The 25,846-nt window shown below is 35.9% G+C and overlaps 1 protein-coding gene across 4 annotated transcripts in view; it reads right to left on the bottom strand.

Moving 5' to 3' along the window:
• Positions 1 to 25,846, bottom strand: part of PHTF2 (putative homeodomain transcription factor 2) — a 125,414-nt gene that overhangs the window by 17,787 nt on the left and 81,781 nt on the right. For 3 of the 4 annotated variants that reach the window (XM_059934085.1, XM_059934086.1, XM_059934084.1), the window contains 5 exons: positions 24,381 to 24,546; positions 23,290 to 23,454; positions 13,596 to 13,782; positions 11,591 to 11,746; positions 6,651 to 6,869 (listed from right to left, as the gene is read on the bottom strand). In XM_059934085.1, the coding sequence (XP_059790068.1) occupies positions 6,651 to 6,869; positions 11,591 to 11,746; positions 13,596 to 13,782; positions 23,290 to 23,454; positions 24,381 to 24,546 (893 nt within the window). The remainder of the gene's footprint in view (positions 1 to 6,650; positions 6,870 to 11,590; positions 11,747 to 13,595; positions 13,783 to 23,289; positions 23,455 to 24,380; positions 24,547 to 25,846) is intronic. The other variant, XM_059934087.1, reaches the window with a different exon arrangement.

Here is a 25,846-nt window from a genome sequence, read left to right on the forward strand (position 1 = left end):
GCCCCGGTACCTTCTAACTAGCATTTGATAGCATTTTCCTATTTCCAGAAAGGCAAAAGGCAAGAGAGTAGAGAGCAACTAGAAACTGGAGAATTTTAAAAGAATTCATTAAAAGATACAGGGGCGTGTGTGTGTGAAATGTACTCAAAAATAGGGGATATGGGGATAGGTGTATAAGTATAGCTGATTCACTTTGTTATAAAGCAGAAACTAACACACCATTGTAAAGCAATTATACTCCAATAAAGATGTTAAAAAAATTTTAAAAATATTGTACAAATATGTACTGCCTTCAGTACATGAGACTTTTTTTAAAAGTTTCAAAGAAAACATCAGAGCAAATCATTCCATTTTATAATTTTATCACATAGATTCTTCTTAGTTACGTTTTTCAAACTAAAATTTGGAACTCTTTCAATGGTTGCTCTTTATCCTCATCAAAATCTCAACTGCTTTGCTCCCTGTTCATTCACAACTGCCTGGAAACCTTAACACTTTAAATGGCAGCATGTTTTATTTCAGATAAATTCACCATGACAATTGTTTTCCTGAAGTTTCCACCTGTGGGAACTGTAGCCATTAAAATACGGCTTTACCCACTGAAGAATTAATTTCACTTGAATGTGGCTTTATATTTTATTATATATTCAGCCGTGACTACAGGAGAAAAATTTTCTCTTTTAGATATGTTTCAGTAACTATTTACCAAGAAAATAAAACAAAACTACAAATTTGGTGACATACTGACTAGAACACACTGATTCAAATACTCAGTGCTTCTTCACATGAGGAGGAATTTTTCAGTCTTCATGCTAGGCAGAAAAGGGTCCTCCAAACCTAATACAGACCTTAGTCAAACAAGAAAAAAAGCAGGCAGCTTTTCATTAAAAGGAGCTAATTTCAGCTAAAACTGAAAACATGAGCTTATTTTTTAGGAGCCTGAGAATACAAAATGTGCGTATAATCAAGTATATAATCCAAAAGCAAAACCAAAGTAAACCTAGAATACTATAATTAATATGCAGAGTAGAACATTAAAAAATGTTTATTTTACCAAAAAAAGAAGCAGAGTAGTGTGACAGATTTAGGACCAATTTATTCTGTAGAGCATTCATTAAAACAAATTTTTTAATCATTTAAGAAAGCCCTAATTGGCATGTTTTGAAAATTTTTGTTTCATTCATTCACTCAACTAATATTAAACACCTACTATGTACCAGGCACTGTGTGATACAACAATGAGCAAAACAACACACGGTCCCTGCCTCTGTGCCACTTATGGGATTGCTGGGAAAATAGCTCACAGGCATTTTCCTAAACCTCAATTCCAGTTATTATTCTCTGTGACTTAGATGAATACACAGATGACTCATCCAACACCCTTTTCTCATGCACTGTTCATTGTTTTTTTCACTTCTTAAATTCCAGGGAGCTTCGGCTATACCCATGGCCACGCCCTGGACCCTGTCACCACACAGAATTGCTCTACATCTGAAATGAGTCTCCAGCCACAACCTCTCATCTTACCAGGTCTCTCAAACCTTCAATTCAAAGCACACTCTTCCCTGAACATACCTATTCTTCAACCTATCAGTCCCTTCTTGGTTTCATTTCCTTCTCAATCTAACATGTCTAGATTTTTACCATATCCATTACTTCAACCAGCATATCATCCCCTCTCCTGTCCCTTGAATAGCAACTATTTAGCATCTACACTGTATGACTTTGGGTGCATTATTTAATTCTGAGCCTCCATTTTCTCATCTACAAAACAAAAAATAACCTACATTGTTATAGGTCATGTGGATTGTATGAGACAATGCATCTAGATTACTTTGCACAGTGGAAGATATATAATAAATGCTTATTAATTGTTTGCTACTATTATAATTATTACAACTATATTCCAGAGAATAGCATACAACTATGTAGAACGGGCAACTACAAATTCATAGTTTCAGATTGCAATTGAACCCTCAACCACGTGGCAGTGTGACTCTTTTTAATGTGTTACTTGGCTTGAACACAAGCAAACACAAACTCTCTCCCCACCATCTCCGTTTCCCACAAATGAAAATGTCAAGCCTTCACCACCATCCACAAGCCCCTTATCCTATCATCTCACTTCTTTACTGTTAATAGACCACCTGGCCTCCTGCACTTCAAAGAACAGAGATCATCAGGCAGTAACTCCCTCGTGGTCTTACCTGCTTCGTGCACTCTTCCTCCTCCTATTTCAGCAGAGGATGGGTTCCTCGTCCTGCAGGAGGCTAAGCGTCCTAATCATGCCTCCCCTCCAGAACCCTAATCATTCAACAACTTCTCCTGTACCTCTTCGATTCTTCCCTACTGTTTTTTCTCCTATGCACATAAGTGCTCAAGTATCTCACATCTTCACATTTAGGAGGTGGGGACCAAAACATTCCTTCAGTTTCTCCAACCTGTCAGGGCCATGCTTCTTAAACCTCATTCCTCACTTTCACCCCTCAACCCTCTGTAGCAAAGCTTCTTTCCCCTAACAGTTTTCCTGAAGCTGAAGCCAAAATGAATGGATATATTTTTAAGAGAAACATTTCAATCAGATCGAGAATAATAATACTTGGCTTTATCATATATTTATTTTACCCCCATTTGCTCCAGGTATTTTAATTTACAAAATTTACAGGTAAAATTGAAACTTACTTTGTACCCTTCCCTGCTCTCATTCCCTTTTTAATTCCCCAGATCTATTATCCTAAATTTGGTGTTCATTATTCCCTTGCATGTTTTTATATGCTTACTGCATATGCTTTTATTCATAAACAATATATAACCTTGCATGTTTTAAAACTTCATTATAAATGGTATATTGTACGTATAATTCTGCAACTTGTTTTTATTCAAAGTTATATTCACAAGATTTATTCTTTTTGCTATATGTAACTGAGTTCATTCAATTTCACTGCTGTATATAGTTTTATCATATGCCATGATTTATTAATTCTACTATTGTTGGCTATTGCATTATTTTCCATCTTTCACTATCACATACAATCCAATGAACATTTTTTAATATGTCTCCTTGTGCCCATCTTCTAAAGTATCCTTGGAGTGAGAAGAAAGAGTCTTATAGTATGTAGACCTTCAATTTTATTATAAAGTAACAAAGTGCTCTCCAAAGTAGTTGTGCAGATTTATATTAACATCAGCTTTGAATAAGAGCATTAGAAAATTCTTTTCTTAAAAGAGCAAAAAAACAAACCAGTATTTTTTGCAAGGAATGGAAATTCCAGCTAGCTCAAATAAAGGTAGTGATTGGATGATGGTGTTTCTCATCAGAAACATTTTGTGGCATCCAAGGGAAATTTTACTCTAACTAGGACTTAGGACAGAGGAATCAGCAGCCCTGGGGACCCTCTGTGCCTTGTAGACTTTCAGTCAATTATTCTGCCATTAATGTGCCTCAGCTGAACCCCATGTGTCTGTTTCTCTTCTACTGAACTTTAGTTACATGTAACTTTAGTTACATGTACAGACACACATGTGTTACAATCTCATTACACATACTCTCTCACAACCCTTTTTCTGATGATAAGAATAGAATTCATTTTGTTCCTTGGAAGGAGGAGGAAGCAGAGATAAAGAGAGAACTGTTCAACACCAAGTCTTCAGTAGAACTGACTAAAAATAAGATGTTTGATATGAGAATATTTTTTCCTAAAAATGTGTCAAGTAGTAGCATTTCAAATTTGGGTTGGTGTGAGATGAAACAGAAGTAGTACTTGCTTGGAGATTAGCCAGAGCAGGGGACCATGAATACACAAACCCGGAGAAAATAACAGATGTTATGCAGCGAGCTTTGGGCTTTGGGAGAGTTTAAGTCATGTTTTCCTAAATCTGATTAGCACTAGCCCAGATGGAGGGAGCCAGGTTCCCTCTTCTGGGCTCTGCACTTCAGAGGTCCCCTTTCTGGCTCTGCTCCAGCGGTGCCCCTCCCTGTGAAGTAAGGAGTTTGCAGAGTTGGGGATATGCATACCTGGAACCCATACCCTTCTGGATCCATGGGACCTAGAATCCCCTATCCTACTGGTCCCAAGCTGGCTTCCTAGGCCTGCACAGGCCTCTTGCCCAGGTCCCTCTGGAGAGTAGATCACCCCACCAGTGTGTATATATCTGGGCCAGAGGAGTGGCCAAGGAATTTGGTTTGGAAGGATGTGGAAGGAAGTTGGGTGTTGGACCCTAGGATGTCCATGTTCACACGTGAGTCCCTCCTGATGCTGGATGAAGCTTGGGATGAAAAGACAAAAGGCTTAGTCCAAGAGCCTCCATTGGTACTTTTACCCTAGTACCTGAAAATCTGAGAAGAAAGCTTATCTACGAAGGACAGGGTGGCCCGAGCTGACATTCCATGTAGCGTAATTTGAGGGGCATCGCAAAACCCTGCTTATAATACAAGGTATGCCTTGGGTAAACCTGTCCTGAGAATCAACCATGAACCTCCTCCCTAACTGATATAGTAATGAAGCAGCGAGAAAAATTCACCTACAATTTTAATTTTCAAAAGCTCATTATGCATTATGATCTTGTAAGAAAAATATTTCATACGCAGCCACCTGTAAAGTGAAATAGGCTAAAGGCTTGGTTCTCATACAAGGCAATAATTTCTCCATTTGGAATGCTAGCAATGTTCTCTCTTCGGAAAGTTTATAGAGCTTATATCCTGCCTGTTCTCCTTTAATAAAGAAATATTAAATATTTTAAAATAAACTTTCTTTAATGAGCTAGAAAAAAAATTATTTTCTTACCTAAAGTAACAAGTATTTTTTTCCTATAATTTCTTCTAAATATTTTAAAATTTTATTTCTTCACACTTAGGAACTATCTGGAATAAATTTTTGCCTTTGGATAATTATTTGACCCACAACCATATACTGAACAGTCCATCCTTTTTCTACTGATTAGTAATGTCACTTATATCATACATTAGGGATCCATACAAACAGGTATCTATTTCTGGGTTTTCTATTCTGTCCCGTTGGTCTATCTGTTTACACACTGAGTCTGTCTGGCCTGCTATAACAAAATACCAAGGACTAAACGGCTTACAGACAACAGAAATCTGTTTCTCGCAGTTCTGGAGGATGGGAAGTCCAAGATCAAGGGTGCTGGCATATTTGGTGTCTGGTGAGATCTCACTTCCTGGTTCACAGACTACTCTCTTTTTGTTGTAACCTCACATGATGAAAGAGAAAAGGGAGCTCTCTAAGGCACCTCTTTTACAGGGGCAGTAATCCTATTCATGAGGGCTCTACCCTCATGATCTAATCACTTCCCAAAGGCCCCATCTCCAAATACTATCACATTTGGGATTAGGCTTTGACATATCAATTTTGGGGGGACATAATATTCAGTCTATAGCATACAGCTGTACCATACCATCTTAATTACTACACCTTTAAAGTAAACTTTTATACTCAGTAAGAAAAGTCCTCTGTTCTTCAAAATTATTTTTGCTATTCTTGACATTTTGCGCTTTAATGTGGACGTTAAATCAGTCTAAGTTCAACTAAAACACAAACAAACAAACATGCTGGTAGGATTTTGATAGAAAGAGCAGTGATAATGAGTATCCCTTTCTTGTTCCTGACATTAATAAAAATGATCCTAAAATTTCATCATGAAGTATGATAGGTTTTTAGAAGGTTCTTTGACAGTTACCTTTTATCAGATTAAGGAAGTTTCCTTCCATCTCTAGTTGTCTAAGAGTTTACTTGTTGGTTTTATTATTAAGATTTGATGAGAAGTTGGATAAGAGAGAGAAGGTAAGGAAGAGTAACCCCCACGTTTCTGAACTGGCGAGTGAGTGGATGGAGATGTCATTCATAAGAAAAACAGATTTATGAAGGAAGATGGAGTATTTGGTAAATATGAAGTACTGGGGGGACATTCAAATGAAGGTATCCTATAGACCTGTGCTGTCCAATACGGTATCCTACTCACATGTGGCTATTGATTACTTGAAATGTGGCTAGTCCAAATGAGATGTGCTGTAAGTGTTCACAACAGATATTGAAGAAAGTATTAAAAAATGTAACATATTTCATTAATATTTCTCATACTAGTTATAGGTTGAAATGATAATATTTTGAATATACTGGGTTAAACAAAACATACTTAAATTAATTCCACCTTTTTAAATGTTTTTAAATGAGACTACCAGAAAATTTTGAATTACATATGTAACTCTCATTATACTTCTGTTGGATAGCATTACTATAGGCACTTGGAGATATAAATCTGATACTCATGAGGTGTGAATTTGTGAATTATAATCTTATAGGTGGAGTTAAGGCCACAGGTATAGATGAATCTGACCGTGAAGTATGCTGAGTGAGAAAAGGACTAATGCATCTAAAGTACAATTTGACTTACAAAACTCTATTTACTGACAGTTTCTCAGGAATATATGTTTGCAAGGTGAGTGACACAATCATCATACAAATATTGAGATTCTATGTTCCAGTGAAGCGAGACCGCAGCTCACATGAAAATAAAAATAATATAGGAATATTATTTTAATTGTAAGTTTTTTCTTCACCTCTGTAAAATCTGTACATACATTCAAAGGAGCTGGACTTACAGCCCCACATAATCCAACACTGTAAACCAACCTGATGAAAAGGGTCGTCTCTATATTCTTTTTTCACACATGGATTAATTTGAGGATTTTCCACATCTGTCTCACTGGTACAAGATGATCGGCATTCTGCACAATGTAACAAGTCTTCCCATAATACATCTTCTGTTTCAGATTCTGGCCTTGTGCTCTCAGAATCCTGTCTGGAACTTGAACAGCGAGAGCTGCAACTAGTACCCGATTTAGGGGCATCCTGAAATCAAGATATTCTTTGACATTAATACAATTTATGTACCCTTTCCAACTCAAAGGATTCTATCAGAAACATATATTGCTACTTTTTGCTAAAACAACACACACACTGTCAAATGACAGTGAAATAAATAGCAAAGCATTAAAATACATAATATTTTTTAAGGAGAAACAAAATTTCCTCATCAAAATCTGATTTCACATCTCAGCTCAAGTGTTATTTTGCAGGCAAAGGTTGTGCCTGTTTTCTCTTAAAGTTTATACAAAGTTCAGAATTCAGAGACTAGTCTAAATCCATTAGGGACTGCATAGTCAGTGAATGTTAACCCACTTTAATTGATGTGTTTAATGGAGTTCTTTTCTTAGTTTTTTTTTTCTTTTTTTTATAGCAACAATAGATTTCATGTATCTACTGTTTTTGTTTTTCAAACAGAAGTTCAATAAATTGATATAAAATTAACAAATAATCTATATCAGGAAGATAACTGCCAACTCATGTTTCTTAATCTATTGTAAAAAAGTGAAAAACTAAAAGGCACAAGTTAAATAATTTCTGACCAATTTACTTTTTTCCTAAGAGTTTTTAATGTTCAAAATAAATACCTTTGACTACACTTTAATTTAAATTAATTCCAAATAACCCTTCCTAAATAAAGAATGGTAATAGCCATCCTTATGTAGTCAAGTATGCTGAAATTTTTGGATTTGTTTTTAGCTATCCTCTGTCACTAAGATTTTGTCAATTCTACTTTAAAATATTTTATATTTACCCCTCTCTATTTCCCATGTTATCACCACAGTTCAGACTTCATCATTCACACCTTGTTTGCTCTAAGACCTTCCTGCCTGACCCCTATCTAAAAGGTCTTCCCCTCTTTCCAGATTAACCTTCCCACAGTGAAGCTATTCTTTCATTCCTCAGACAAAAATCTTTCTGTGGCTTCCCACTGCTCTCCTGCATAAAGTTCACATTCCTTCACCCAGCATGCTTGTCTTCAAATGTGCTACTTCGGACCCTGTTCTCCACTTCTCCTCCAGTGACACTGGGCTACGTCTTAGCCTCTAAACACAGCTTGCTCTTTGCCACTCTAGCCTCTGATCATGTTCCTACCTCTTACTGTAATCCTACTCTCCTTTAAAGCCTACTCAACAAAGTGTCAGGAAAATACCATCTCTACCCCTTTCCAGCTGTCTTACCTTGTTTCTGAGTCTTAGTTTAGCCACCTACCAATGGGGAATAAAACTACCTACCTTAAAATAGATATTAAAACTTAAATGAGCACTGTAGCTTTTAATACAAACCTAGTACAAAGGCGCTCGACAAATGTTAAAGGTACTCTCTATTTAGAACAATTACTTTGTCCCTGAAGTGAGTTATTATTATTTATATTCATTTGATGATAAATTTTGCATTGTTGTCTGGCATCTGTAATATTGTCTGTGTTAGATGTTCATGTATTTCATATTCTCAAATAAATCCTAACTCTCAAATACACTATAAGTCTAGGAAAGACAGAAACCAAACACTACTTTTTTTGCCATCATTAGCACAGGTAACAAAATGTCTTAAATGAATGAGATATATTATTGATAATTAACTTATTGATATTAGAGTGAGATACTAAATATATATTTAGTGTACTGATAGAGTATTTGTGGGAGGAGGGTTGTTTGAGGGAGAAGTAAAAATTTTCCAAAAGAGTTGAGCAGGAAAATGAAAAAAGAAAGAAAAATAATACAGAAAGAGAAAAGGGTAAAAATTAGTCAGCTTTCTTTCATGAAAAGCACTCCAAAAATACTTCCGATTCACTAATGTCAACCAGAATATTTGAAGCATAAGCAGTTTTCATCACAACAGTTTTCATTAGATAGCAAGACACAGACTGTATTAAGTAATCAGTAATTGCTAATCCAAAATTTTTGATAAAACTAGCTTATTATCTATAACTAATTTCTGATGCAGACTTGTCAATCAGATACAGAAATAAGTAATAGGATTAAAGGCCTGATGACTGTTTAAGTGAAACTAATGGGTGATTTCAGGGATAAAGAAATACCTATAATTCTTTATAAATGTATGTTGTCAAATACTGATTAATAAGTGGACCATTTTACAAATGTAAAATCTAAAAATTATTGCCTATAATTGTTTACATTTCAAACAGAATTTTATCTGCAGTATTTAAGTAGTTAGTGGCCACTTTAAATTTCACTACAAATTGCTGAATTAAGCTAAAAAATAGGAAATTTTAGAACTGAAGAAAATAGCTCAAGTTAATAGCTCATTTAATACAATTTGTTCTGCTTATTTCAAATCTTTAGACAGACAGCTAAAACTGAGGATACAATCATATTAAGAAAGTTTATTTATTTGAACTGAAATAGATGAAGGGAATAAGCATTTATAACATAAATGCTTTGTGCCTGGCAATTATGCATAATCTTATTTAAACTTAACAATCTGATGAGGCCAGTCTCCTTCCCTCCCCACTGTACAGAGGCAGAAACTGAGACTCAGGTAAGTTAAATAATTTTTCCAAAGTCACTTAAGTAGTCTGACTCCATGCCCATGGTTTCTTCACTATGCTTCCCATCAAATGCTGCCTTCATCAGATGAAAGGCTAATCCACAATAGGGAATAAAAATTGAAAGATACCTGCAGAGTTAAACAAAGCAAGACAGAGCTAGGAAACAGGACAAATGCTTAAACAGAGCTACCGGTTCCCCAGGACACCTCCTATATCTCAGATAACCAAGTAAATTCAACCACCATCTTCCCAACAAGAGACTGGAAGAAGCCAATCAGATATAGTAGATAGTAGAAAAAGGCAAGAAGCCAGGGTGGGGGTAGGGTTTGGGGGTTGAGGGGTAAGAGGGAGGAGGGTTAGGTGAAAGTCCAACACACTGAATGGCAAGATCACTACCTCATCCCCAACGCCCTTGGTGCCAAACACCATGACAGCATGGTATAATATCTACCACCCCCATTCCACCAGAAGATTGGATGATTCTTCCTGAAAAACTAAATGCCCCTAAAAAGTGTATCTATAGATGCCGACATCTGGGAGGCTTACAACAAATGGCTGGGTCCCTGACCAGTACTCTTAAAGTGAGGCCCACCAGTCTTACCCCTGCAAAAAGTGCTTCCCCAAATGATTTCTTTGTGCCTCACCCTAAAAGAAAACAGTATCACCAGTAATTTGAAGAGTATAGTAATAAATACATATAGATGCAAAACAACGCTACAAATCCTCTGTCTGAATCTTATTCAAAGGAGGTTGTGTTTTGCTTTTTCAATAAAAAATAAGAACAACTTTGAAGGTGGTTTGACTTGAGAGTAAAAAAATTTGGAACTGAAATACAGCTTTTTAAATATTTTCTAGTCTAAAGTTCCTCACTTCACAGATGAAAAATTTGAAGACCAGATTTTATTTTTATGTAATCTTTTATACCACTTTTAAAAAGATTTAAAACAACCAATGCCTACTAGCTAATTATCAGCCTTACTTAGCTTGGAATCTGGAAGATTTTAAGAAACATTTATTTAAAAGTTAAGATTAGTAGAATAATGTTCTGCCCTTCAAGAATCTCAATATTTCAAAATATAGCTGCAAACCAAGAAAAGTAAAGATTAGGGGAGAGAAAAGTACCTCTGAAGCGAAGTAATTTATTCTATAGGAGAGTGGACACCTCCTTCTATAGGAGGTCCTGAATTCTTTCCAGGACCAACAGACTTCTACCTGTGCATGGAATAAGACTTTGAATTTCACAAGCATGGTTAACTGGCTTAGGAACACTAAACGGTACATCAGATAACGTGGATGAAGAGGCAATGAGTAGACATACTGGCATTAGTGTCTTTCTAATGGCAGCCACTGAGCGAAGAAACAGCCAGAGTCACGTAGAAAGATTAACTAGAGATAAAACCACAAAGAAGAGTGTACAAAGAACAAGTAACTCTTCTAATCTTAAAACTCTCAAGCTATTCATATTCCAGCACAGCATTAGATTTTTCGCAAGTTTGACCCTAAATCATCAATAAAAAAATATATATATTCTAATACAGTACAAAAAGAGTAGAAGGTAATGTTTATCAAAAAGTGACGTAAAAAGTAATTCATGTGCCTTCAAGCAAGACAATGTATTGTCCTTAGAATAAAATGTGAAAATACAATTGAATGAAATTTTTTTTCTATTTAAATATTTCAAGAGATATAATAACTTCAAGAGATGTGATAAAGTTGGAAAAGGGTTTGGAGAAAAACAGACATTAATAAAGAAAAACAGAATCAAAGAAGAAAAAGGAATTGAATTTTATAGGCTGGGCGACTTAACTGGTGACAGTAACATGAAGGAAGTCACTTAGAATAATAACTTTGCTACAATCTAGAAGTTATAAAGCCTTTCAAATCGTGGAAAAGACTAACATAGGAGTTCACAGATTGTGTCTCCAGGATCTTCTTTAAAAGGAAACAACAAACTCAATGTATGAGTCTTCAGAGATAACACACAAAATGAATACAAGTGTGTGGCTATTTATCATGTATGAAATACATTAATCTAGAACTGCTCCTCTGTAAGTCCAGATCATGTAACAGTAAGATATCAAGACTGATGGGAAATATCTGTTATTTCAATAATCATAAATTTGTTGAAAAAAGTTGTAAATTAAAAACATACAAAATAGATATATATGTACAGATGCAAGGCTAAAGTATATACCTCATTAGGGTAATGTTTCTTATAATGGTGTGACTTTCTATTCCGAAGAATGCTCTCAGAAGTCCTGTCTGCATGACGGCGCAATGGGTATCCTGTTTCTGGACCTTCTTCACTGGAGACTTCATCAGAGACATTTGTTACTGTCCTTTGGGTATCCTAAGTTAGGAGTATAAAAAGAGAGTTGTTGGTAATTTCTGACTAACCTTGCAGCTTTAAAACTGCAAAATTTTAAATTGTACATACATATACACATATACTTTCAAATACCTCTAAAGATCTCAGAGTAATTGATTAGTACTACCTGATTTTCTAAAAAATGTCTTAAATCAGTGACTAAAGAAACTCAATAGTCATTTGTCAAATATTGTTCTATAACATTTCTGTTCACAAAAGGATTTGAAATGGCTTACAAAATTGAGAACGTAAAATAGTATAAAAGCAGAACAGAGACCCTTTGAAGGAAGCTTGAGAGACCTAAAATGAATTACATTATTCTCACAAACCGAAAATGCTATCAATCTTAAGACCAGCACTGATTTAATAATGGGTTATGAGGCAATGAGGAGGTGATTGGTAGCTGAATGAAACACATATCAGGCAGACAACACCATGTAAATATTGATTTTTTAGAGATAACCAGATTCCAGAAGTTCTGAAACTGAGAGACTCCAGAGCAGATATTTTACTGATACTTTCATGTTCCTCTTATATGACGTTAGTAGGTAATACATACCTGGAAATGTGTTTGAAAACTGCATGACTAAAAACTTAATTTATTTGTTGACTGATGCTAGTGATGTGAGGCTCACATTACCAGAGAGTTAAATGCCTCAAAAATCTAAAATCAGAGTAAGGGACTCTGATTCATTGCTGCCCCATGCTATTTATTATATAGCTACAGGTACTGAAAATACATGTACTGTCAAGCAATAACACATACTTCACTCAAAATAGAGAATCCTCTTTTCTTCCTTCACTTTCCTCAACACACATGTTCATGCTTACGTTCCTAAATGTAACAAAGGTAACATCTTTTAATTTGACCATATATATATATTTTTTTTTTACTGTAACGGCTTTTAAAGAATAAATTATTTGGGCTTCCCTGGTGGCGCAGTGGTTAAGAATCCGCCTGCCATCGCAGGGGACACGAGTCCGATCCCTGGCCCGGGAAGATCCCGCATGCCACGGAGCAGCTAAGCCCATGCGCCACAACTACTGAGCCTGCGCTCTAGAGCCCGTGCTCTGCAACAAGAGAAGCCACAATGAGAAGCCCGCCCCCCGCAAAGAAGAGTAGCCCCTGCTTGCCTCAACTAGAGAAAGCCCATGCGCAGCAACAAAGACCCAACACAGCCAAAAATTAAGAACAAACAAATAAATAAATAAAATTAAAAAAAAAAAGAACAGATTATTTAACCAAAAAACTTCAGGGAAACAAAGAGAAAGAAGATATTACATTAAGCTTTGTTACAATAAACCCAGGGTTTCTTCTGGAAAAGTAAACAAACAATTGTTATCCTTAACAAATTTCCTCAGTAAGAATTTTTTGCAAATTAAAAACAAAACAAATGTGCTGACACCAAAGGTAACAAAGGTAGGAAAAATAAGGTACTATTTTCTTATAGAGAACATTAATGGAAAACCAGGGTCCTAGTTCAGTGTCTAGAATAATTTAGATGTTCCATTTGAAATAAATTCTTACACACACACAGAAATGGGGAAATAAAAAGTAACGTTTAACAAATATCAACTATAAATTATAAAGTGCTTTAACATTTCAAAACAACTGGAGCCATCAATCAATTCAGAAGGTGCCAAGTTATACTGGAAATCAGGTTTATTCACACTACTTTATCTGATTTTCAGCTTCATCAGTGTGATTTGTAAAGGCTCACAGAATAAATTCTGGAGAAAATACATACACTCAAGGGCAACTACTATGTCAAAGTCACTTCCCATTAACTAATATAAAATCACACAAATTACTTTTAAAAATCACACTTACTTTGCTGGGAATGTTCCTCAGTGTTCCTGTGTTCCAGGTTGCCTCTTCTGGTCGAAGAGTTTCACACTGAGGTTCATGGCTTTGTACTCCATCTTCACTGCTTTTAACAGTCTTTTTCCCATCAAGGGATACATAGCCATTGTCAGTCTCAGTTGATTTATCAATTGAATTCTTTGCTTTCTTTGATCTAAAAAGGAAAATATGTGAAGCATGTTATGTGGATTTAGCTTATTTTGGATAGGTTACCAGCAGAAATTATGATCTGTTAATAATTAAATCTGGTAGTTATTTCTCAGCATTTTAATCACTACCTTATTTTTACAATAAATAATTCAGAAATATAATATCTATCATAAAATATAAACATGTAAATCAATGTCCTACTTCAGCTTATTTTATAAGTTTTAAGGTCTTACAAATAGCAATTCTAAGAGACATGCCCTAACTTACCAAACAATTCTTGGTCAAAATCACCTGGTCTGGACTTCCCTGGTGGCACAGTGGTTAAGAATCTGCCTGCCAATGCAGGGGACACGGGTTTGAGCCCTGGTCTGGGAAGATCCCACATGCCGTGGAGCAACTAAGCCCATGCGCCACAACTACTGAGCCTGCGCTCTAGAGCCCGCGAACCACAACTACTGAGCCCACGTGCCACAACTACTGAAGCCCATGCGCCTAGAGCCCGTGCTCTGCAACAAGAGAAGCCACCGCAACAAGAAGCCGGCGCACCACAACGAAGACTAGCCTCCGCTTGCCGCAACTAGAGAAAGCCCGCGCGCAGCAACGAAGACCCAACGCAGCCAAAATAAATAAATAAATAAACTTATTAAAAACATGATTTAAAAAAAATCACCTGGTCTTTGAGCAAAATCTAGGATCAAAATTTTGCCGATTTTATTATGGTTAATAATATATTTTTAAGGTCTTATTTTTTTAAGAACTACCTCAGTAATTATTAAGTTGCAATTAGTGGTTTAACTTAGTTTTAATACTCTCCTTTACCCAAATACTTTACCATTAGTATGGATACATAAATATCTCTGATAAATTCATTTTAATATACAATGGAGACACAGGACCTTTTGTAACACAAAAGCACACGAAAAAAGGGAAAATTTTGTACAAGATTCTACATAATGGAAGAAGTAAAAACAAAGAACACAAAGAAAAAGAAGTAACCTCTTTCACCCACTGAAATACTCTAGAAAAAATGTTCGTAATCATGTAGCTTACAAGTACCTAAAAGACTACAATTGAGGTTCTTCCTTTATAGGTATTAAGTTTTTCTCAATACAAAAAATATAACATGGAAAATAATAAACCATTTGATTAATAGGCAAATGCTTGAAGAGTCCTCTTCAGAGACTGCAGTGGGTGAAAGAATGGCTATCCAAAAGAAATATTAGTAGAAACATAATGTAAATCCCACATAAAATTAAAATGTGCTCAATGCAGATTAAGTCTGTCATAAAACATTACCAAAGAGCAATTGTATTTAATTATATTTAAATAAATTCCCTTGAATTTTCTCCAAAGTATCAGTTTTGCAAGACAGGAAAAATAAAACTAGTATATTGCCTTCAGGCAGGTCAAAAAACAAAAGGACTTTCAAATGGGGAAAAAATGTTATCTTTAACACTACAGTTACTCAGTTCTATTGGAATCTATCAGAACTGTGCAGGACCTTAGAATTCATCTACGCTAAATATTCATTTTGGAAACAAAGAATCAGAAATATAAAGAGGTCTAAGCGACTTATTTAAGGTCACACAGCCAGTTAGAGGCAAAGCTGACATGAGAACACAGACCTTCTGACTATGAGGTTAATCATATCCCCCACACTACCTCCAAACACCCACTCTCTGAGAAACTTCCTGTTAGGATTTCTTCTTAACACACTCATCAAAGCCTAGACAATTTCTGTCTCGTACAAACAGGCCCCTTTCCTTCCTGACCTTCTCCTGCAAGACTACTAAAGGGGACAGACAGGCCATACCTCCCATATGCTCTACAGAGCTCTGATGCTTTCTGGTCATGAAGAACGCACCTCAGCAGAGCTGCAAGACTCAAAAGTCTAATCTTCTGACCCTTTTCTTTCTATATTACCCTAAGAGGCATGCAGAGACTAAGGGAATGAGCCATAGAACAGAGATCATTTAAGAGTGGCAGAGGGAGGGAGGAAAATGAATTACAGTAGAGAGGAGAAAGGGCAAAAGAGAAAATAAAAGGTGCAGAGGAAACCTGTGACCTTCTCTGCCTAGAGAAGAGACAGAAATGCCGGTTATTAACTGTTCCCTTTACCTCTCCCTTGAATATTGTGCAATATGTAGATGTGGAAAAAGACCAAGGGAAGTGAAGTTACTTGATATCTTAAAAATGTGAAAAACTCAAAGACAGTGAAAGTGTGTGCTGGAAAGGTATTTATGAAGCTTCATGGAAACTGTACTGGGCTGGAAAGGGAGGGGGAAGGCAGTGAATAAGGTGAACAAGACTGAAAAGTTGATAGAACAGAACCATTAATCAGCCAGGATATGCAAGAAGAGAAACTTATTTGGGAAGAAAGAATGTTGGACCTGAAGTGCCTGGGAACATCCTGAGAAAGATCAGTAGGCAGTTGTAACACAGGCCTAGAAGCCAATGGTCAAAGCAAAAAAAAAGTAGCTGTCAACTTGCAGAGTGAACCAGAGGGCCACTAGAACCCTAGAGGGTCAAAAGATACGGGCCTACTGAAAAGGGCTTTGACTCAGTAATAACGGCTGCTTTAAGAATTTTTCTAAGGGGAATGTATTCTTTCCTTACCAGGACAGAGTAAAGACCATGTTAAGCCAGGGGAAAGAGTACTAGTAGCACTCGTTCCATATACCTTTCGGCCATCTCCTACTTCCTCCCTACTTCCTCTCTTCCTTATCTCTGCCTCCTTCCAATCTTCTCTGGGTTGTTTCTCTCTCCCAGTATCTCCTCGAAGTACAAGTAACACTATCAGAACATATGAACAGCAAGTTACTAAGCTACCGTAGCTATCTGATACTTCTCTTCTGCTAAGTGCAGATAACTTGCAAACCAAGCTGAAATAACAAAGAAAACACTAAATGTAAGTACCAACCTCAGAGTTTACAAAGCAGCTCAAAATACAAATCGAGGCAGCTTGGCAGTGGCTGGTAATAACAGCACTTGCAAAAGCATTGTTGGAATGGAACAGCAGGAGCAGCCCAACAACAGCCAGTAATGGCAACTCATTTGAAGGCAATTTTAGGGCAGGGGGCCAGGTACAGCCCAGAGGGGTTGGGAGATGGGATACATACAGAAGATTAATTGAATAAGTATATTGAGGACAATAGGAACCAGATTCTTCAGTGATAGAGAAGGAAGATATAGAGAGGAGAAAAGATAAAATGAACTCTGCGGTATTGTATCTGAATTGGAACTACCACTGCAAATTCATGGCTTATATCGAAAGAAATAAATATAAATGTAAAAGGACACACACACACACACACACACTTTCTAGCTCTGTCCACTGAGAAGGCCCCAGGGTAGCAACACCACAATAGCAATGAGCGTATCCAGCATTCAGATCCTGGTTTCTATATACCACTCTCCTTGAAGAAGTGACTCATTCCAGGCCTGAGGCAGAGGAAGTACAAGTTGAAGCTGGAAACATTTTGTTGTGCCAGAACGTAAGGAAGGGTTCAGAGAATGATAAGGACATGTCAAAAAGACAAAGAAACTGCTCAAAGGGGCTCCCCTGGCCAAATTGAAGCCAATCTAATATCAAAATAAATAATGACAGCAACAAATTAAAATAAATAGAAATCCATAAGTAAATAATTAAGGGAAAGCTCTTCCGTAAAGTAGAATGCCAAGTAATAAATGTAGAAGGAATGACAGAGTTAGAAAAATTACCATTTGGCAACCACCATAATAATAATTCAAGCAAGAATCATCAATGGATGCTAAAACCAGAAGGTGAAGGTGGGATGAGAAATAGGTTATTTTTATAGTTAATGTATCTCCACATAGGACATTTGTTGATTATAAAGGAAAAAATAAATAAATTTACAATGGAGAAATATAGCAGACACTATCTTAATCGAGTGATTCATATAAATATCATTAACAAGGGAACAAATCTACATAGTTTGCCACCTGACAGGATGCAATGATATTGCTGCCAAAAATGCATAACTGAGTTTAATTATGAAGAAAGATCACACTACTAACTCAGTGGTATGCTGCTAAATGTTGAACAACCAGCTATCCAGGGGTAAAAAGCTCTTGTTTATGGTGTTCCCTTATTTCCATGGTGTAAATAATCCTACCACGGCCAATTTCAAGTACCAACTGACAACGCTGAAGACAGCATTGGGAAAAGATACACATATTCAGCTCTCACAAGTCACTTGGAGCTAGATCCAGAAAACCACCTGCACAAACCCAAATTAATAGACATTCTACAAAGTGACTGCCCTGTATCTTCACAACTGTGAAAAACATGAAACTTGAGGAAAGACTGAAGTCTGTCCCACAATGGAGACAAGACATGACCCCTGGTGTGCTGTGAAGGATATTAATAGGGACAATTAACAGAACTGAACTGAGTCTCTGGGGGAAAGATACATGGGAGTTCTTTGCACTGTTCTCTCAACATTTCTGTAAGTTTGAAATTGTTTCAAAATAAAATTATATATTTTTAAAAGTACAAACTGATTACTTTAGATCTGAGCATCAGGGACATGCTGACAGGAGAAAATGTAGGAGAGTTAAGTTCCAATAAAGCAGGTTAGAGGGTCAAAAATTGTGACTGCTCCAGGCAAGGTTTAGTTTTACCACTGATTGCTATATCATTCATATTGTCATTAATTGCTGAAAGTAAGAACTTCACAGAATTATATTAATTTCTCAAAAGGAACATAGGTTACCAAGACTCATATGTTTAAGTAATTCTTCCCATTCCCTTACAAAAGGGGGTAAAATTATTAGGGAAAGACAGTGGGAGTGAGAGATTTATTTTTTAAATATATATATATTGTGAAATTCTACTTAGAGTATATTTTTTAAAGGGAAGTTACTTCTATTTAAGTGAACTTAAAAATATGTAAAAAAAAAAAACTGAAGCGAGCTAAGTATTTTGATTTTTTTCCTTTCTTTTTTTTGGGGGCAGGGGATCAGTTAATAGAATTTCCTCCTTCTCAGGGGAGAATTTAGTGGGGTTTTTTTTTGTAATTGCATTTTTTTTTTTTTTACAGCATAGTGATTCAATATTAACAGCACTTTGATTTTAAAATAAACACATGATTCTAAATCATCATTCCCTATCAAAAACAAAAGCAGGATAGAAAGAAGCTGGTTAGGAATTATTGTCCTACAATATAGAAAGAAATGGTGCTTTTTAGTATTATTCACAGAAAGATCTTACCTTCTGACAGCTACACTTTATGCATATAACACACTCACTTAATAAAACCAGAGTTAACAATAGTTTCTTAGACCAACCCAAACACTGTGAGTCACAGGCATCTGGGCAGTGAGGTTAGTAGTATGTTGAAAATGGAGACACACAAGCCTACACTGATTTTATGTATTCCATGATAGAAGCAGTATTTCCTGCATTTGGATTTTTTTAAATTGAGTTAGAGTTGATATACAATATTATATTAGTTTCAGGTGTACAACACAGTGGTTCAGCATTTATATACTGCTGCATTGGATTCAGAACAAAGAGCATTTGCAAAGATACAATGTGCAATTTCACTGCCATGGTCATGGCTTAGAGTTTTATAACTAGCTAATAACTAAGTAACACTTGAATCTTTGGATGGCATGACCTGTGTAAAATTTTCTGTAAAGTATTATGCTTGACATTCAAGAAGATTAGCTCTATGTCAAAAATACTCTTAGGAGGACATGACTTTACAAGTAGTATAATTACCCTAGTTCCTTTGTGAGATATAGTGAGAGACAATTTGATTCTTTTCTAAAAAAATACAAATAAATGTACAATCTACACCATAAGTAAATCATAAAACTGAATTTTTTCACATAAAAACTTTAGCCATAAAGTTAACACAACTTTTAAAAACTTACTAGCTTATAAAATATCAAATGTATTGTGTCAAACATGAAAACCACTGTGTTTCTATATTAAAAAACCTAGCCAGGTAATCAAGAACACTCATGATACTCTGTCCTGCCATGGAAAAAACGTTGGAAGTATTTGTTGGTGCTCTCAAAAATATTCAGAGGTATACAAATTGAGCCAACTGAAGATCATCCTTTCAGTATTAAAGGACATTAGAGTTGCTAGGGGGAAGTTAACAGTAGCAGATAACTCTTGTTCTAGAACATAGTATGAAATTTCTGGCCTTGCTCTCATTTGCACAAGGTTAGGAATCAAGGAGGAGAGGAGGTTAGAGAAACAGAATGCATAAAATCTCAGATATAAGAAAATGACACAGGGGCCTACATATAACCATCACTGCTATCTGGAGCTATGCATACACCTTGATTACATGCTAACATAGCCCTTCAAAGACTTTTGGGACCCTATGTTTCTCTAGGTATCCTCTACCACACATAAGTTTGAGAGGTGTGTACCAAATTGGGTTTATTTATAGTACCTGTAATTTTTCTAGGACCAGTCCAACTCTAAAATACAGTGACTCTAGCAAATTTAATAAGTTATCTAGTTGTGGTCATAAGATATTCTTAAAAATCTGGGATATACTGGCATTTACACGGTCTTCATCCTTGTCTGTGGAAGACATCCAATAGACCTTCACCCAGTCTATAGCTTAAATGACTGAACTTTTTAAACTACAGTCAGTAAAAACCAAATTTTAATCCCTATATCAAAAATTTCTGATGGAACTGCATACCATTTTAACTTATATTATGCAGTATACTCCATTCTGTGAAGAAAATCAATTTATTGAATCTAATTTTCACTTTAGTGTTAAAAACAGCAAATATGGAAGCTAAACAGAACAGAATCTTCAAGGTAGGTCAGTCACGCATAGGAATTAACAAGTAACCTGGTTTTATTCTGATATCTGTCTCTAATTCACTAAGTCAATTTATATGTTACTTTTTCTACTCAAAAAAGAGCATAATTTCTACTGACTTTGTTTTAATGATATTGTGATCATCAAATGAATCTTAAAAGACATGAAAGAGTACTTAGGATCCATCTGAATTTTGAAATAGGTATTATGCTGAAGAGCTGTAAAATCTACTCTTTTAAAAATTTATTTATTTATTTTTGGCTGTGTTGGGTCTTCGTTGCTGTGCGTGGGCTTTCTCTAGTTGCACGAGCGAGGGCTACTCTTCATTGAGGTACACGGGCTTCTCACTGCGGTGGCTTCTCTTGTTGCAGAGCACGGGCTCTAGGCACGTTGGCTTCAGTAGTTGTGTCTCGAGGGCTCTAGAGTGCAGGCTCAGTGGTTGCGGTGCATGGGCTTCAGTAGTTGTGTCTTGAGGGTTCTAGAGTGCAGGCTCAGTGGTTGCGGTGCATGGGCTTAGTTGCTCCGTGGCATGTGGGATCTTCCCAGACCAGGGCGTGAACCTGTGTCCCCTGCATTGGCAGGCGGATTCTTAACCACCAGGGAAGCCCCACAATCTAGATGTAATTCTTCCTATTTAATCTTTCTAGTAGCAACTATAATTATGCTAATTTAAGACAATTAACTGATATTAAAGTGTTAAATCCTTAGGAAATACGGTTGATTTCTACATCTTTTCTAATCGATACTTTGTTTGCCTTAGTTTTCTTAGGTTTGTAGAATTCTTTTACAATAATTCCCAATTTTTTTCAAATAAGAAATACTATGCCTTATTTTAAAAAGAATAGTTTTATCTTGAGAATGAAATGTACTTAGAGATGATAATAAGTAGGGCCTTTCTAACATATAAATACAGGATGTTAAAAATAGTAGTTTTCATTCTAACATCTAAAAGACCATCAAGTCACCAAATACAAAGCTTAGATATTTGTGTGGTTACGCATTTATTTTCTCATCAGTTATGCTAATTCAGATACCTTAATGGAAGTATCCAGCTTTTCAACTTGTTATCACCAGAAACAATTTTAAGTCTCAGTTGATATTTCAGTTTAAGCCCTTTCTGATTTATCAAAGCCTGAAACACCAAGACATCATCAAGATTCCAGAACTCAGTTTAGAACTTCTAAAACTAACATTTTTCTTAAGAACTTTTTGTACCCAATATTTAAAACAGTCTCATTCATATGCTGGCAAACTAGGTCCCAAATGAGACAGCTGAAAATACTGCATCTTTAAAAACATTTAGATTATAGTTGTCATGATTAAAGGGAATAAAACCAAAGGGATTTAGCCATTATAATATCAACTACTAGTAGTCAAGGTCATGCTACAGCCCCGAAAGAGGAAAATTAAAGTCTGAAACTCATTTGACTAGAGAAACATGGTAGAATTCTAAAGGCACCAACCTATTAATTTAGGAGGATTCTGAATACTAAATAATACAACACCAGTTTCAGACAACGAAAACAACTAAATGATCCCCCCAAAGCAAAACATATCCACTATGCTATTTATAACTGCTTAACAGAAAGTCTTGAGAAATGTTTAAGAAACTGACTCTGCAGTGATAAAACTATCATATCTTTACTGTCAGAAAGTAGAGCTATTTATATACATTTTTTAAAAAGACTAACAGAGAGAGAGAGAGAGAGACAGAATCCAACCCAAGTTAAAAACAAAACAAAACAGGGATTTCCCTGGCCGTCCAGTAGTTAAGACTCTGTGCTTCCAATGCAGGGGGTGCAGGTACGATCTCTGGTTGGGGAACGAAGATCCCACATGCCAGCGCAGTGCGGCCAAAAAAACCCCACAAAAAGCAAAAAACAAATCCAAACCTGTATCTTCTCTGGAAGAAGACTAAGTGGCTGAAAAAGTCAGAGAATCAACTTAATGCGACATTACTGCAAACTATCAATATTAAAATCTGGGAAAATTTCCCCCAAAATTACAATCAGTAAGAATATGCCATGATAAAACTGCTTAATTGTATATTGCATGATAAACTTGATCATAAGAGCACAATCACAAACTGATAAAACAATGATATTAGTAGAGAAGTTAACAAAAGTGACCGTAAATAAGTTACTTGCAGTATCCCTTTTCTTGATTTATTAACTTAGCAACTTTCATCAGTTTTGGTAAATTTTTATTATGGTACAAACTAAACAAAAAACCCAAAGTACAAAAACAGAATTTCATATTATAGTATATATTTTATTCTTTCAAATAACAATACCTATATGTTTTATTTTAGACAATTGAGGCTAAAAAAAGTCATACAACTCACATGCCATATTAATAAAGCCAATTTTACCTAAGTGCCGATAAAAATTAAATACCCAATTTAATAGAAATAAAATAGTGCTTGAGAAATCACAAAAGAAACTAAAAATCAAAAAATCCTAACTGAATATACTCTGATGGTATATATTCATTCTCATATAGATGTATTTACATATATATCAAAGTAAACTTTATGGTCTCTATTTTTTCATTACCTAGAGCATTATAACTTATCAAAATAAAATCCATAATAGGGCTGTCATATTTAGTCATTAGTACTCATTACCTGAGACTCGAGTGCCAGAAAAGGGATAGTGCATTTCTGCCATATGAAGTCTTGAATAAATACAAACCCTGATAAAAAGAAAGCAGCATGCCAGAGATCTCTGAAGACAGCGCCAACGCTGTAAGCGGTGCTTGTACCGTGGCTCTGAACTGCTCCCTCCTGTGTGTTATCTGTGGTACTAGAACCATCTCCTTCCCTATGTACTTCCAAATGGGCTGCTTTTCTTAATTTCCTTCATTAGAAAAGATTAAGAGTGGAAGGTAACTTTAAAATTTTAACAACCACTTTCTCGGTAGTACATTTAAAAGTTTGGTAAACATAAACACAGGAACTTTAATACATAGTAAAATTCAGATTGCTGGATAAAAGTTATGCCAAATATTAAGTATATATTCAAGACCAATTTCTATAAATGTTAAGGTACTGTTCCTTGCTCATACTGACAGGTCAGTGGACATTAGGCTATAAGGACAGCATTGGACAGATATTTACAAAAGCAGTCCTTCCCTATTTGAATGCCACCTGTTGGCAGATGAAGAAAGAAGAAAATTTAAATTGGAGAGAATTGTAATCTGTGTGATCAGCAGTGCTATTTATCTAATGAGGTATTATTATTTTCAAAATAAAGAGGGCTTAAATCTCAATATCCCAAAACTGCAAATGTCACAATCTCTTAGCAACAATATTCAAAAGAGGAATTGCTCCCAAAGACCGTTAAAACATAACTCCATTGTGCTAAGTGGCCAGTAAGACTTGCTATGCTTACTTAGTCAAAGGGCAATATTAAACAGCTTCAAATGACATTTAATAAATGGAATTTAGCTGAAAAATTTCCCTGACTTTTGTTTTTGCCAAAGTACAAGATTTTGTAAACAGTGGGAATTATTAGCAATGCCAGTTAACGTGTATTCCCTACATTGATATTAAGTGCCTCAGCAATGAGCTTCAAGAAAGAAAACAAAAACAAAAACAGGTATGGGGTCTCAAAATGGCTCTGAAGCAAATAACAGAAACTAAATCATTCAGTAGCTGATTCTGAAGCTCACTGCTTTATTTGAAAAAGCAACTTTACAAGATAACATTTTATTCAAGTCAAGAACAAGCCTGGATTCAAATTACAAAAATCTACAAAAAACATCACTTTTAAACAGACAGTACCTTCTTCTTTTACCTCCTGTACTTAGCGGAGGTTTGGGTGTTCTCGTTGAAACAATCTGGCAGTGCACAGTTCCCAGGAGCAGCATCAGCCATATCGGCCCAATCACTTCAGTCAGAGGTATGCTATGTGGGCTAGAAGCGGAACAGAATAATACTATTGCGGCAACTACAAAAAGGGAAAGAAAATACATTTAATTATAGATCTGATAGTCACTTCCTAAAAACTTTAAAAATTGCTCTAACATTGTTCCTTGCCAGATAATTTGTCTAAATTTAAATGAGTCTAAAAGTTACTCCAGACAAGCTCTTTCAGACTATTTTATTGTTTGCCCCTGGCTAACCATGCCATTCAGAAATAAATTCTTGGAACAGGGTAACAGCCAACATGATCTCTAAAGTACACACCTTAATACTGCAATGAAAACTAGACACATAAATCTAAAGGCATTCTTGGTAAGATCACAGACACCCTCCTCAGTTTAGAGGAAACGGGGGACATAGAAAGAAATAATTGAAATACCTGTAATGGACTGAATTGTGCCCCCCACCTCCATTCCAAATGTTTTAAGTCCTGACCCCCAATGTGACTATCTTAACAGATAGGGCCTATATGATGTAATAAAGGTTGAATGAAATCATAAGGGTAGGGCCTTAATCCAAAAGGACCAGTGTCCCTATAAGAGAAAAGAGATACCAGAAATCTCTCCCAGCTCATGCACAGAAGAAAGGCCATGTGAGGATACGGCAAGAAAGTGGCCGTCTACAAGTCAGTAAAAGAAACCTCCAACAGACACCAATCCTGACAGCACCCTGATCTTGGACCTCCAGTCTCCAGAACTGTGAGAAAATAAATTTCTGTTGTTTAAGTCCCCCAGTCTGTAGTATTTTGTTATAGTAGCCTGAGTAGACTAATAGAGTATGATAGATAGGAAAGATATGTAAATAAACTGGAGGTTTACGAAGGAATTCTGATGACTAACTCTCAGAGTTAATGTAACTCTGAGAGAATAAGTAGTTGACCAAGTACGTAGAAGGAAAAAAGGGCTACCCAGGCAAAGAGAGTTACCCCAAAAGCATATAGGTTACAAAAAAAGGCATAGAATGTTTAAGAAAGAGTGAAGAGCTAATTTAGTCTGGTTAAAATTGGGGAGAAATTCAATAAGAGACTGACTGAAAACTTGGCTTTTTATCTTGAAGGCAATGATAATTAGGAAAATTTAGAACCTAAGAGGCTGGTTTGGATTTGTAATTTAAAAGGTAAATGGACAGAAGGTAAAAGACATAAGGGCATGATAGAAGCAAGAAGTAGGGATGGAGCTGAGAATACATAGTTGAGATACTTAAAAGGCATGTGACTGAAGTGAAAAACTTAAGTAGTTATATAAAACCCAGTCTGACTGCAAATGATTCTTTCTACTCTTCAGGAGATGAAGGTGGGACAGAGAATGAGGACATAACTCAGAGCA

This window comes from Balaenoptera ricei, chromosome 9 (assembly GCF_028023285.1).
Source record: "Balaenoptera ricei isolate mBalRic1 chromosome 9, mBalRic1.hap2, whole genome shotgun sequence".
NCBI lineage: Eukaryota > Metazoa > Chordata > Mammalia > Artiodactyla > Balaenopteridae > Balaenoptera > Balaenoptera ricei.